This window comes from Neofelis nebulosa, chromosome 4 (assembly GCF_028018385.1).
Source record: "Neofelis nebulosa isolate mNeoNeb1 chromosome 4, mNeoNeb1.pri, whole genome shotgun sequence".
In the NCBI taxonomy this organism is placed as follows: domain Eukaryota; kingdom Metazoa; phylum Chordata; class Mammalia; order Carnivora; family Felidae; genus Neofelis; species Neofelis nebulosa.
The window spans coordinates 16383527-16398675 of NC_080785.1; the positions used below are offsets into that span (position 1 = coordinate 16383527).

At 38.6% G+C, this 15149-nt stretch overlaps 1 protein-coding gene across 2 annotated transcripts in view; it reads right to left on the bottom strand.

Annotated features, from left to right (window-relative positions):
• The window catches only part of AKR1D1 (aldo-keto reductase family 1 member D1), a 91953-nt gene that overhangs the window by 13827 nt on the left and 62977 nt on the right, over positions 1-15149 (bottom strand). For both annotated transcript variants that reach the window (XM_058724149.1, XM_058724148.1), the window contains exons 3-5: positions 14024-14140; positions 8304-8381; positions 3458-3580 (exon numbers count right to left, since the gene is read on the bottom strand). In XM_058724149.1, coding sequence (XP_058580132.1) covers positions 3458-3580; positions 8304-8381; positions 14024-14140 — 318 coding nt within the window. The remainder of the gene's footprint in view (positions 1-3457; positions 3581-8303; positions 8382-14023; positions 14141-15149) is intronic.

Consider the following 15149-nt stretch of genomic DNA (forward strand, 5'->3'; position numbering starts at 1 on the left):
TATTGGTAGGCCAGTCTCCCCAAAATATGTACTTCATCATGTCACTCACTGCTTAGAAACTAAGTATGAATTCCTTCATTTCATGCCTACCGGCTCACTCCAAACACAGCAGTTCGGTCTCCCCACAAGGACTCCTTTCTAATCAGATTGCAGTGCTGTGGCCTGTCTCTGGCCTATTAATGTAGAAGCAGGTATGTGTATACGTGTATGTAAATATGTGTGTGTATGTTTATATATACATTGAATGGTTTTATAACCTACTCTTTGAAAAAGGATTTCATATGGTTTGTGGCAAAAGATATACGTAATAAGGCAATTAGAGTTAGAAACAGAACAAATAGGTATGTGCATATTGAGTCTATGACTGAACTGAATCTGTGAACGGCAATTTGGGATGATACAGAGTTGCACTAAGTAACATCCGAGAAACATCTACTCAACAAAAACTTGAGAGTTAATATATACACTCAAATAAGATAACATAACCTAATTTAATATAAATGTTTGCATAGACAGTTCTTCTTTTAAAAATTTTCAATGTTTATTTTTGAGAGAGAGAGACAGAGACAGAGAGAGAGTGCAAGTGGGTGAGGGGCAGAGAGAGGGAATCCGAAGCAGGCTCCAGGCTCTAAGCTGTCAGCACAGAGCCCGACATGGGGCTCGAACACACGAACCATGAGATCATGACTTGAGCTGAAGTCGGATGCTTAACTGATTGAGCCACCCAAGCACCCCTGCATAGATAGTTCTTAGGTAAAAATCCTGGGGCATATCACTAACGGGACACCCAGTGAGGGAAATGTGGGGGTGGGAGCGGATAAGCTATTAAGATCCATGTGCATACAAACACAGAGAACCATATTCCTTTTTTTTTTTCAGAGCACTTATCTCAGTTTCTAACTATCAATAACTTTTGTGATTGTTTGATGTCTGTTCCACACTAGAGAGCTAGTGCCCCGAGAGGAAGGGCTGTATCTGTCTTTGGTCACTTATGCATGCCTGCAACCTAGCAAAGTGCGTGGCATAAGGCCAGTGCTCGATGGCTGTTGAATGAATGGAAATGGTACCTATACAGACAGACAGGACCAAGCCAGAATCTTAGAATTACTGGTGCTGCAGACTTTACAGAAGGGCTCCATCAGCGCTGCAGCTTGGTGGGGTCATTTGAGGCCAGCAGATGATACTTGTTGGGTCTGCTGGCACCGGAGGCCGAGTTTAAGGTGAAGGGCAGTGACGGTGTCTGATGTCACAGGGCCTTGATGCCAGTGTTGCCCTGGAACTTCGTCATTTCTAAGGAGAAGGATGACTAAGCACACTTGCTTCCTTCTTTGCCAGGGACTGGTTATGGCCCTTTGTGGATGGGCCACTGGAGATGTGGTCTTTACTTTTTCTTGTTGACTATGTAAAACTGATGTCACTTCTCAGTGTCTTGACATGTCTGGGGCTTTTTTTTCAACACTATTTGGTAGCGTGGGACCTGAGATAGCAAAATCTCACAAGGTGAAGTTAAGCTGGACAGAAGCTGTGAAGGAAGATGTTAACCTCATCCTCTGTCTTTCTGTAAAAAAACCATGTTGAATTTTCCTTTCATTAATTAAGTCACTCAAAAAATATTTATTGCTTCCTAAGTCAGACGTCTGTGATTTAGGCATAGTGAGTAGGGTTAGGAAAAAAATGAAGAATTTGGAGATCTTTCCTTTCTCCCCCTCCCCCTCCTTCATTTGTTAGAATTGGGTGTATAAAAATTAAAAGACCTGAGCTAAGGTCTAATTCAAAGGTCTCCTTTGAATTAGGCTAGGAAAACACTGCATGACAAATTACCCACCAGGAAGACTTTCAGAGAGACTAAGCCAGGGATGGAACCTGGGAGACACATGTCTTTGTGTCAACACAGACATCTTGGACAGTACTAGGGAAGTTTGGAATGCTCAGATTCTGAGAATTAGTAGAGAGCAAGGTCATATTCTACGTGACTTTGTTCATAAAGTCCACGGAAAAATAGACAAATCTGCAAATTATACTTTAAATTTCTTCTAATGGGAAAGTTAATTTTTAAATAGGTGAATTTTGACTTATGCAAGGTCTCCAGGTATGTGTCCCTCATAGATAAAATGTGTCCGCTCTGTATGAGGCCCACAGTATGCTCATCGTGATCTTGAACTGAAAGCTGCTCTTTTTTGTGTCTCTGGAGTAGAGGTGATCCTGCTCAATGCACAGGGTAATGGCTGGCCGGCCAGTAGACCTTCACTTTGATCTGTGCTATCTCTATAGGGTTGATATACTCTGCCTTCAGACACCATGAAACACATGAATAGGCTATGATCTTCCAACATGCTCTTTGTCATGAGGAGACACACTGTCAAATTCCTCATTTTTCATTCTGAGGTCAAAAACCGCCATCTTTCTTTATATATTTGTTAGAAGAAATGTGTGTGTCATTTCAGCCTTTTAGTTATCTAATTTTTTAAATAACAGAGGTTCCTACTGTTCCTAGTGCCTCTTTTCTTTTTCATTGTTTTTTAAATGTTTTATTTTTGAGAGAGAATCCAAAGCTGCAAGCCCATGTGGGGCTCGAACTCACAAACGGTGAGATCATGACCTGAGCTGAAGTCAGACACTCAACCGCCTGAGCCACCCAGGCTCCCCATTTCACGCTTTATAACAAAATACTGTTTTTGAGGGTGCAGGAAGATGTGTTGGTGAGGGGTAGGAATTAGGGCTATGATTCCTCTTTTCTATTACATTTAAAAATGTAATTATCCATTTTTGTTTGCTCTTTTTTTCCTAATTTTAGAGTTTAACATTTTATACTGTTCAATGTGTCAGTTTCTTTTATAATTTTCTCATGGCTACATTTTCTATATATAGCTCCAGAAAACTAAAAATGTTTTGTAGTATTCACAAATGACTTCCTCTTTCTTCTTTAACAGCTGATCAAAGAGATACTAGGAGTATGACATGAGGCAAAGATCTAGATTTGTTTCTACAGAACTGGCCCTTCCCCCCACACTATTTATTGACAAATTCATCCCTTAGCCATTAGTTTGCATTATGTTTTTTTTTTTTTTTTACATTATGTTTTTATTACACTTGGGGCTTGTTTATTTCTTATTTTCTACTCATTTGTATGTTGGTTCTGTACAAATCTTACATTATTTTAAAATACTCTGTATATATTAATATCTGGCAGATCTAGCTCGCCCTCATTATTTTTCTTCAAAAAATCGTTTGGGTTACCTTTGCCTGGATTTGAACTTTAAAATCTTTTCGTAAGAGACACATAGTGAGAGAAGTCAAAAGATTTGCTCAGAGTCCTCTGATGAGATATATGTAGAGTGATCACAAGATTTCTGACTCCTAGATCAGGGTTCTTGCTGTTAAGTAAACATTGGAATCTCCCTCTACCCCTCACACACATCCCAATTCCTCACCTCCCACATATCCTGTCAAACTATACCTGGTTGCTGACTGGCTTATGTTTGAGTCCTGGTTTGTTCAAGATGAGTTCCAGCTGCCTGCGGTTAAAATTGGATACTCCAAGGGATTTCACCAAACCAGCATCTTTGCAAGCTTCCAAAGCCTGTTGAATAAAGGCCAATGGGTCAACAAAAAAGCCTCAAAACAAACGAGATGTCTATGAGGGTGACTATGGATTCTTTAAGAATGAAAGTCCCGGGGCGCCTGGGTGGCTCAGTCGGTTAAGCGTACGACTTCGGCTCAGGTCATGATCTCGCGGTCCGTGAGTTCAAGCCCCGCGTCGGGCTCTGTGCTGACAGCTCAGAGCCTGGAGCCTGTTTCGGATTCTGTGTCTCCCTCTCTCTCTGACCCTCCCCCGTTCATGCTCTGTCTCTCTCTGTCTCAAAAATAAATAAAAACGTTAAAAAAAAATTTAAGAATGAAAGTCCCTGGGTATGGTAATAGGCGTGTGTGAAGAAAAAAAAAAAAGTGGGACAGACAGACAGGAATTGTTTGGGAAATATTGTACACCATATCTTCCCCCTTGCATTTTCACAATGTATACCAGTGCATTAAGAATGATCTTATTTCTTGAAAGCTGTTGAGGTTTGCTTTGTGGCTTGGGACCTGATCCATTTTTATAAATGTCTGGTGTGTGTGAAAATGTATATTCTCCTATTATTATATATATATATATCTTTTTCTCCTCTTGCTCTGTGTGTGTCTCTGTCTCATACATATATGTATATATAGACACACACACAGACACATACACATATCTTATATAAAATTAGGTCTAGTTTTTCCTGGCTTCTCAATAACTTAAAGGAATATCTTAGAAATCTCCCACCGTATTAGAAGAATTTATCAATGTCTTCTTATAGTTTATCAACCTTTGCTTTATATATTTTGAAGATATTTTAAATGGTACATATGTGTTTAAAACTGGTATATCTTCTTGGTAAATGAATCTTTTATCATTATGCTATTTGCCATTTCCTATAAATTTTGGAATCAGCTTTTCCATTTCTTTTGGGATTTTGACTGGGATTGCATTGAATCTATCAACCAGTTTGGGGAAAATTAACATCTTAATATAGTCAATCTTTTTTTTATCTTTTTAAAAAATGTTTATTTTTGAGAGAGAGCATGAGTCGGGGAGGGCCACAGAGAAAAGGGGAATAGAGGATCCAAAGCCGGCTCTGTGCTGACAGCAGAGACAGCAGAGAGCCTGATGCAGGGCTTGAACTCACTAACTGTGAGATCATGACCTGAGCAGAAGTCAGATGCTCAGCCAACTGTGCCACCCAGGCATCCTTATGGTCAGTCCTTCTATCAAAGAACATGATATATCTCTCAACTTATTTAAAATATTAAACATTTCTCTCAGTAGTGGGCCTGGCTGTCTCAGTTGGTAGAGCATGTGACTCATGATCTTGAGGTTGTGAGTTCAAGCCCCACGTTGGGTATAGAGATGACTTATAAAAAAGCTGCTCAGTAATGCATTGTAGTTTTTACTGTGTAAGTCTTGCACTGATTTTGTTAAATTTATCTCTAAATACTTAATATTTTTATATTCACTTAATTATTAAATACTTCATAATTAAATTTTTAAAAACTTAATTTCCACTTGAACATTGCTAACATACATATATTGATACAGATTTTATTTTTTGTCCTACAGATTATTTACATGTATGCTTCTTAGTTTCAAATATTTGATGAGTTTTCAGATATATTTTTGTTATTGACTTCAAATTTAATTCCGATTTTATCAGACAGCCTACTTTGCATAAAGAATATTATTAAGTGTATTGAGATTTGTTTTATGTCTCAGACAATGGACTATTTTGCTAAATGTTCCATGTGCACTTGAAAAATAGCATTTTGTTATATTTTGGTGAAGTACTTTATAATTGTCAATTAGGTTAAGCTGGTTGATAATATTTAAATCTCCTCTAATCTATAGATTTTCTGTGTACTTACTATCTCAGTTATTGAGAGAGAGGTTTTGAAATCTTTGACTATAATTGTAGATTATTCTCTTTCTCTTTTCAGTTCTCTTAGTTTATGCGTCATGTATTTTGGAGTTCTGTTATTAGGTGCATAGATGTTTAGGATTGATCCTTTCATTATTATAAAACAAATTTTTTTTAATGTTTATTTATTTTTGACAGAGAGACAGAGAGAGACACACAGGGAGTGGGGGAGGGGCAGAGAGAGATGGAGACACAGAATCTGAAGCAAGTTTCAGGTTCTGAGCTGTTAGCACAGAGCCCAACGCAGGGCTCAAACCCACGAACCGTGAGATCATGACCTTCTTTGTGAGCTGAAGTCAGGCGCTTAACCAACTGAGCCACCCAGGCGCCCTATTAAACTAACTTCTTTATCCCTGGTAATAATTTTTGCTCTGTAATCTTTGTTGATATTAAAATAACTACTCTAGCTTTCTTTTGATTACCATCAGCTGAGTATGTCTTTTTCTACCCTTTTCATTTTTTTTCTTAACCTTTTATTTCCAACCTATTTGTGTCTTTTCATTTAAAATGGGTTTCTTAGGGGTGCCTGGGTGGCTCAGTCAGTTATGTATCTGACTCTTGATTTCAACTCAGGTCATGATCTCACAATCATGGGATCCAGCACCCCTTTGGATTCTGTGCTCAGCCTGGTGCCTGCTTAGGATGATCTCTCTCTTCCTCTGCCTCTCTCCCTCACTGCCCCCTCTCTTTCTGTCTCAAAAGATAAATAAAATGGGTTTCTTATATATAATATGTACTGGAGTTTTGCTTTTTATCCATTCTGACAACCTCTACCTTGTAACTGAGTTGTTTGGACTATTTACATAGATTGTGATTATTAATACAACTGAGTTTAAATCTCCCATCTTGCTCTTTGCTTTCTACTTTTTCCCATCCATTCATTCTCCCTCTTCTTTCCCTGTCTTCGCCTCAGTTTATTTTTTTTGTTCCAATTTTTTTTTTTCTTTATTGGCTTGTTTGCGATAGTCTGGAGATTTGAACATTTTCTCTTAATATTTGATAGTCTGAAATTTCACTGTAATGTATCTTCTCTTTTTCTCTTCGGTAATCCATGCCCTTTATCTCTTTTTATTTCTTCAAATATTACCTCTTTTTTTTCTTCTTTCTTTATTTTTCTGAGACTCCTATTGTGTGGAAATTCAAATTGTATCCTTTATACCTCTTATCTTTTCTTTCATATTTAAAAATTTTTCTTGTCCTTTTCTTCTTCATGTTGGGGATTTCCTTATTCTGATATTTCAATCTGATCGTGGTTTTTTTTGCTTGTTTTTTTAAAAAATGTATTCTTGTTCTTGTTTCATATTGCTAACATCTTTTCTTATTCCCTTGAATGAATATATACATACATACATATATATATATATATATATATATATATAATATGTATGTATGTATATATATATATAATTTGGCTAATTTAAAGTTCTTGGTCCTTTTCTCTGTGTATGTTGGGATTTCTAATTGAGATCTGTTGCTTTTTTGTGAAATAAATGCCTTGTAATTTGGGGCTGTGAACACATTTTTTCCTGGGAATACTGGCTACGCTATTAGGCAGTTCCTTGGAGGGGAATACCAGGCTCTAAAACTAGTCATCTACAGTAAGGTCAGGAAAGAGTATATGGTCTCCTGGGTGGAGAGCCCCAGACACCAGAAAACCCAATCAATGCTTCCTCACTCCTCAGAACAATTCCACAATTCAGATCTTCAGCTCTTACCTACGGGGGGGAAATCTATTGGAAAGAGATACTGGTTAGAGTGTAATTTCTCAGCCTTTGGGGTTTGGAATGGGAGAGCCAGGGAGACAACTACCAGGGGTCAGATAGTAACTTATGTTTTTCTCAGCTTCTCAAAAGTGCAGGATTTCAGTACTACTCTGATTTGATTCCTGAAGACACCTGAACATGAATCTTAAGTTTCTGCACATGTGGAACAGACAATATTTGTCCCAAGGCTATAGCAGGAGAGAAGAGAGAACAAAAAGAACTCTAAGGTCCTCTGCTATGTAATCCTACTAGTGTTTGTTGGGCTGCCTTCTACTCTAGGTAAAAGCTGCCATATTACCTCATAAACCAGTTAAAAATATCGGCATTCCCCCCCACCCCCCACCAAGAATCCATACCGATTTTCTAATTACTTTCCCCTAGTTTTCCTACTGTCATGATCTTGTGGAAGGAGCCAACAGCTTGCTGAGAAATGGAACCAGAATTATTTTTCAGTTTTTCATGTATCATTTTAACTTTGTTTCTTTTAAACATCATATTACTGATTTTTATAAATTCAATTTGAGAAACTTAAAAAACTTGTGAATTTATCTCACATGTACATTTTCATTTACAGTCATATTAGAACTTATTTCCTTTACTTTCTTTTTCCTTCTACACTTCTCTCTTCCTTCTATGGCATTCTTCTTTTCCATCAAAACAAAATCAAGAATTTTTCAGTGCACATATCTTTGCTTATGGTTAAAATGCCTGGTTTTTAATTTTTTTTCAATGTTTTTATGTTTGAGAGACAGAGAATGAGTGGGGGAGGGGCAGAGACAGAGAGAGAGACACACACACAGAATCTGAAGCAGGCTCCAGGCACCACGCCCGATGTTGGGCTCAAACTCACAAACTGTGAGATCATGGATCATGACCTGAGCTAAAGTCGGACACTTAACCAACTGAACTACCCAGGGGCCCCCAAAATGCCTGTTCTTTTACTTTCCATTGGAAGCAAAGGCTGTATCTCTCCATAAACTGAATAGAAATAGTCAGATCACAGTTTAAAAACGTATTTTGAGATAAGAGGCCCATTTGAACTTACCTCCCAAGTGGCACACAGATTTGACTTGTGATATAACCATTTGCCATTCTCATCTTTAGGATAGAAATCATCTCCAGGCTACAGAAAAATAACAAGCATAACTTATTTGACTTATATCTGGGAATTAAAATTATGGAATTTGAGGAATTCCAGGAATACCCTGGCCCTGGGAAAGAAATTCAATTCTAATTCTTTTTATACTTATAAATATGACCCATTAGTCTCATTATCTCACCCTGGTATTCATTTTTCCTTTATTTATTGACAGATTATTATTGTTCTTAAACCATGGATTTTGCCTGTCTCTTTTTTTAGATGTTTTTATTTTTGAGAGAAAGAGAGAGCAGGTGCATGTGCATGAATGGGGGAGGGGCAGAGAGAGAAGGGGACAGAGGATCTGAAACAGGCTCTATGTTGATAGCAGAGAGCCAGATACAGGGCTCAAACCCATGAACTGTGAGATCATGACCTGAGCTGAAGTTGGACACTTAACCAACTGAGCCACCCAGGCACCCCATGAAAATCTCTCTTAATAACAAAATTACTCATAAATAAGGAGTAGAAGAAGCTGAGAATTAGGACTTTCAGGCTTACTGTTTTGACCTAACCCTAACCCTTGCCAAAGTTGAGAACACCAAATTTCTTACTCCGATAAGAAGCCAAAGGTCATCATTAAGGGTGAGAGGAAATTCTTTATCTAAGAAAAGTGTAGCTAATGGATGGAATGCCTCCTAAGAGTAAGGGAAAACTCAGCATGTTACTTCTCAGTTCTGAATAACCTGCCCAGTGGTTCTCTTCTTTCCCTTTCTGGGACCTCCAGGAGTTTAGCATCTGTTTTCTACCTCACAAATTATCTCAGTATCAAACCCAGTTTTGGGGTGATCCCTTCCCAACAAAGGCCATTGTTTTTCAGATTTCTTCTTTTTCACGATATCTAAAAATGGGACACATCTGTTGTGGGCTTGGAAGTGGGATTGAGAGAAATAAAAGATGATTTCTAGGCTCCTTGGCTGGCTGGTGGTGATCATATCCTGAGGTTAGGCTAGCAATCAAGGGTTTTGTTGTGGATATTTTGTGTTTGACATGTCAATTAGATTTGAGAGGATATTTGAGGAGGCAATTAAACAGAGAGAAGTTGGCTGCAGACTAATTTGGGAGTCCTCAGTATATAAAGTGGTATTTAATCCACGAGACTGACCACCTTTAAAGAAAATGTGGCTCAGTAAGACAATATTAAGGATAGAGTACTGGGCATAATGACATTTGGAGGTTGGCAGAGAAGAAGCTATCAAAGCATCTTAAGAGGGTAATATAGAGCCATGAGCTGAAAATGTTTAAAGAAAAAGGTAGTAGTCACCTGTGTTGAAAGTGATCAAATAATATGGGGACAAAGTGTCTTTTGGATTTGGATGACAGCATGGAAGTCTGTAGACCTTGCTAATAGGAATTCTTTTGTTGAAAACCAAGCAATTGGACAAAATCCATTATATTCTTAAATATTTAAAATATTTTTCCTTCTGTTAGCTCACCTGAATGAAACCTCCCCCTGGCAATAACATTTTCTCCGTTTGTGCTCTGTAGTGAAGACCATGTCTTCTCAGTTCCTCCTGTCTCACTGAGAATAGGAAAAGGGCTTCTTTCTCCTTGATGCCCCATAATCACTCATGTTAATGACCCTTTCTATCTCTGATTTCTAAGCTCTTTGACCTTTTCAACACTGATGACCCACATTTTCATTTCAGTCTCTCTATTTCTTTTTTTTCTCTTTCTCTCTCTCTATTTCTTAGAGCCTTTTGCATTTCCTAATTTTACTTCTGTTCTGAAATGGCTTTATGCCTCCATTGCGAACTCTGTCAAATAATATTTACTTCCCCAGGTTTTAATTAAGCCCTTATCAAGCCTGCACCCATGTTAAATATTTCTATGATGCCTCCCTGAAGCTTCTACTGTGTCTACCTTACTAATCCATTCATCCAGATAAACCCTTTGTCTTTGTCCTCTACTCCTCCTTACTGTAAGGCATTACTGGAAAAATAATTCAACCCTCTAAAACCCTGTGCTCTTGACTCTCATTCCAATTCAGCAGTAACTTCATTCATCTTTTTAAAACATCTTACCATGAGTTTTTGTATTGTGTTGTTAATTTGACATTTAAAAACATAACATCGTGCTAAAATATTTTAGCAAGAAAGATTTCTTGTTAAAAAATGATAAGATTGAAAAATCATGTGATATTTTGGTTTCAAAGATTGATTTCCCCCCCAAAAAAAAGATTGGTTTCTCAATTATAGTTTCATTTAGGAGGTAATGTCATTATACTGTGTCATTTCTAACTGTTAAAAAGTTTTACCTTCTCTCTGTATCTTTGAGCCTTGATCCCATCTAAGAATAGGAATACAAATTCTCTATTTACTTTGCCAAAAAGATTTTATAAATCATTGGTCAGCCAGAGAGAAGTAAATTTCATTTTCTCACTTTTAGATACAGGCTCTTTCCAAATATTTAAGACTTAGCTTAGAAGTCTGCCATTTGAACAAGAGTAAAGTTAGTTGTGTGAGGATGAGGGCTGAGGTTATAACTTCCAAGAGCCTGAAATTTAAAAAAATCACTGTAGTCCACAGGGTGTTGGGATTGTTAGGTTTGCCAGGACAAGGCAGGGGCAGTGTCACGTAGGGGAACAAGTATGAAGTTGGCATCAGGGGACTGACCATCTACTCCCTGTTCTAATGGCCTTTATTTTCTTTATCATTATCTTTTTTTTCTCTCTAATGGGCTTTAAACCTGAGTTAGTTAGTTCCTTGTTTGGGGCCTTGACTTTCTTTTCTGTGAAATGAGGTTATTGGGATATCTTATAACTAAGTTTCTTTTCCACACGAACATTTCAGAATATTATCTTTCATTTATTATCAAGAAAATGTCAGACATTGTGCCAGTAATTTCACACATAATTTTAATGACTCCTCACAACACTTGTGGAGTTACTATTGTCACCATTTTACTGATAATGAAATTGAAGTTTAGAAAGAAATAAGAAAGAAAGAAAGAAAGAAAGAAAGAAAGAAAGAAAGAAAGAAAAAGATAAAGATCAAAGTGACTACTACTAGTAAGTAATAAAGCTGAGAGTCAATCCCTCTTCTGTGTGACTCCAAAGTCCATACAGACATTTCCACTATACCATGAATAGGTGATATGGAAAGAGATCAGGTAATAACTTGACCAAGTCATCTGCCTTGTATGTCACACAGCTGAGATTCAAACTCGGCAGCCCATGCTCCTTACCACTATGCTAAGTGACCTCTAATTAATGAGTTCAGTAGAAATCTATTATTTCCCCATACCTATGCTATCTTCTCTGGAGGAGTTCATTCCATATTGTTTGGGTGGGCTGACTCAGCTCTCATTCTTAACCATAGATGTCAATCAGTCACTCATTTGGCCCTTAGATCAAAGATTAGTCAGTAATGGGTAAATGGCCCAAGCAAGGCCACTCAGTATTTCTCCATGAGGTTTAATGTGTGGTTTCTCTTTCTCTGAATTCTCCAGTTGTGTTGGCGATGTAGGCTTGGTATGTCAATGGTCATTCTTTCATCACATAGAGAGGGATTTTTGAGAGTGAAGCCAACTAAAACATAGAGATAGAACCATATACATAGTTTGAACTTCTGGAACCAGCTGTGCCTGAACTAGGTATCCCTTGGAATTTTTAGCTCCCTTTTTAGCTAACACAAATTTGAGTTGGATTTCTGCCATTTGTAACAGGAACTCTGACTAATACAAAGATGTTGCGGTATGGCAAGTAATGGGCCATAAATGTGAAATTGGCTAGGTCAATATGGAAGTCTCCCACCTTCAGCCAAGAATTGGCAATCCTTGCTCTGCAATAGCATGGAATCTGTTAAATTGTTGCCTTGTTGTGCTTGAGTTTCAGACAAATGCGCCTACTAAGGCTGGAGCTTTAGGGGACTTAGTAGAAAAACACTGGGTATTAGAATTTACTGGCCATTTTTGCAAGCTTCAGGTAGTTCTTGAAGAAAGATGTGTTTGTTGCTACTGGGCTTGTAAGATGAGGGGTAAGATGATATTTTGCTAAAATTAGTACTTTCTGCTTCTGGATGTCACCTGAGATGACAGAAGTTGAGATCTGAGCCTTCTGGAGATAGAAAAGTTAGTGCCAACCAAGGCAAGAAGGTAAGAATCCTAGAGGTAAGTAATCTTGGACTCTGGGAGAATTCTGGTTCTCAGTGTCGCTCTGAAGGCAAGATCACAGATGCCCTACTGGACAAAGGTGTACCATCCAATGAGATGCAGATTGGGTGAAAGGAACACATTAGCTGTGCCTGCCTATTTTAATATTTATTTATTTTCGAGAGACAGAGAGAGACAGAGCACAAGCAAAGGAGGGGCAGAGAGAGAATGAGACATAGAATCTGAAGCAGGTTCCAGGCTCTGAGCTGTCAGCACAGAGCCCAACGCGGGGCTCGAACCCACAAACGGTGAGATCATGACCTGAGCCAAAGACGGACACTTAACTGACTGAGCCACCCAGGTGCCCCTGTGCCTGCCTATTTTATATTTTTCCAAACCAGATGGAGGTCAGTAAGCTGAAGATGGGGCTGATGAATAAAATCAGGAAGTTCTTTACTAAGAGACAGAAACCATAGACCACAAATTAGATAATAAGAAATGTGATCCTAAAAGATCTCTAGTTTTAATTGTTCATTCATACTGGACTGAATGTGAATTTACTGAAAGCCTATCAACATTTTAAGGGATATTGTCTCGTCTGTGAACTCTCAACCTGACCAATAAAAGCCTGTGATTACCAAGGCCAGTGTGAAGCCTCCAAACCTGCATCAATATGAAGCATGATGCAAAAGGGTAATCCTCTCCAAAGTCCATCTTGGATGTGACCACAGAGGAGAACCAATAAGCAAAGTGTTTCCCGAGAACAGAATAGGAAACAGAACAAAGTGTTTCCAGGTTGGCTGCATAAAGGAATTCTGGCCACTGTAATAGCAGAGTCTTTGTTCTTCCTGATGAACAACAGGATCTGATTTACCTTGGGGACAAATGGCCAATTTTGTTTTTCAGGCTCCCCTGCCCTCAATGAAATTTTAAAGCAGTGACTGCTCTTTAGCAGTGTGTATACAGTGTGTTGTTGTTGGTTACATGAACAAGTCCATAGGTGGAGAAAGTTCAAAGAAGGAGTGAATTTGAAATAAAGGAATAGATACCACATAGGTACCCTGACCTTGGCTCTGGCTCCAAAAACCTGACTATTCTTTAGGTTATTTTTTTGTGGAGGGGGTGGAGGGTAAGTTTTCAGCTACAGATATTATTTTGCATTATGTTATACAGGGCCATTTTCATGACTGTGTGAACAGTAAGAAGGGTGTGTCTGAATGCCAGGTGACTGCAGGTGGAGTACAGTGAGGGGACCACATGTCGGTTTGATGGAGAGAGTTTTAACTATAGCTGTGAAGACAAGATATAATAGCAAGTGCATTAGACTATGAATCAAGAGACTTGGGATCCAGGCCTGAGTCTGTTACACAAAATCTTTGTGAGCATTTGTTTGGGTTGGTCAGTCCTGTCTGACGTACAGTAACAAAACACCTTGACACTCTGTGGTGCTGAGTAAAGAAGAGGCTTCGTGTGAACAGCTGCTGGCTCATTGCTGCCAAAGGGCAGAGAACTAATCTTTAGGCATCTGAACTCACCTTTAAAGCCATGGGTATTTCAATGATGTAAAGATCCACATAATCTAGCTGGAGGATGTTAAGCGTCTTCTCCAGGGTTGGACGGACCATCTCGGGGTCATGCCTTGTAGCCCACAGCTGAAAGAATAAAAAGGTGATAGTTAGCTAACATCCACACTTTTTTTTTTTTTTAAAGTAACGCAGCCCTTTATCCAAAGCACTCCTATACGTTATTTACTTATTTCATTTTATAAAAATACGTTTATGCTGAGGTGTCATCTGGGTAGAGGAGGAGTTCATATAACTCTTGACGCCTGAAGTATACTCTATCCAGATAGAGTACCAGAGACTTGAAGATCCATCTGAACCACAGAGGACATAGTTTGGTGACAAAGTCTTGCCCTGCTCCCTGCTAACTTCTGAATTGACCCTCAGCACTGTCACTTTTCCTCAGTGTGTAGAAACGGAACATGTATCTGACTAGCTGTTTGGGCTAAGTGCTTTATTTTCATGACACTCTGATAAAAGGTGTGCTTTAGCTGAGCAAGAGATATGATTGCGAGAGTGACTTCACTGGATCTTTCACATTGTGACAGACGGTGTGGATGCTGGTGAAACTTTTATTAATAATTAATTAATTTAGAGAGATAGCATGCATGGGAGGGGGGAGGGGCAGAGAGAGAGGAGGGAGAGAGAATCCCAAGTAGGTTCCACACTGTCAGTGCAGCCTGGTCTAACTTGGGGCTGGATCTCATGAACGGTGAGATCAGGATCTGAGCCAAAATCAAGAGTCACATGCTTACCAGACTGAGCCACCCAGGTACCCCAAAACTTTAAATTATTGCAACTATTTAGATTTCCTTTTTCTGCTCCTTTGTTCTCATTTGGTTGTACTTAGACCCCAGGGAAATTCTGGCAATTCCTACTAAGAAATTACTGGCTATCTGGCTACACTGATAAGATCACCAAAATGGTAGTATTGGAGACCCTGCCTCGTCCCCTAATAAAGTCAATAATTAGACAGCCAGCTGCAGATGAAAAGGGAGAGAACTTGATCAAACAGTACCAACTTCCAGATAAAAGATGAATAAAATCTGGGGATCTAATGTAAAGCATAGCGATTGTAGTTCATACTACTATATTATAT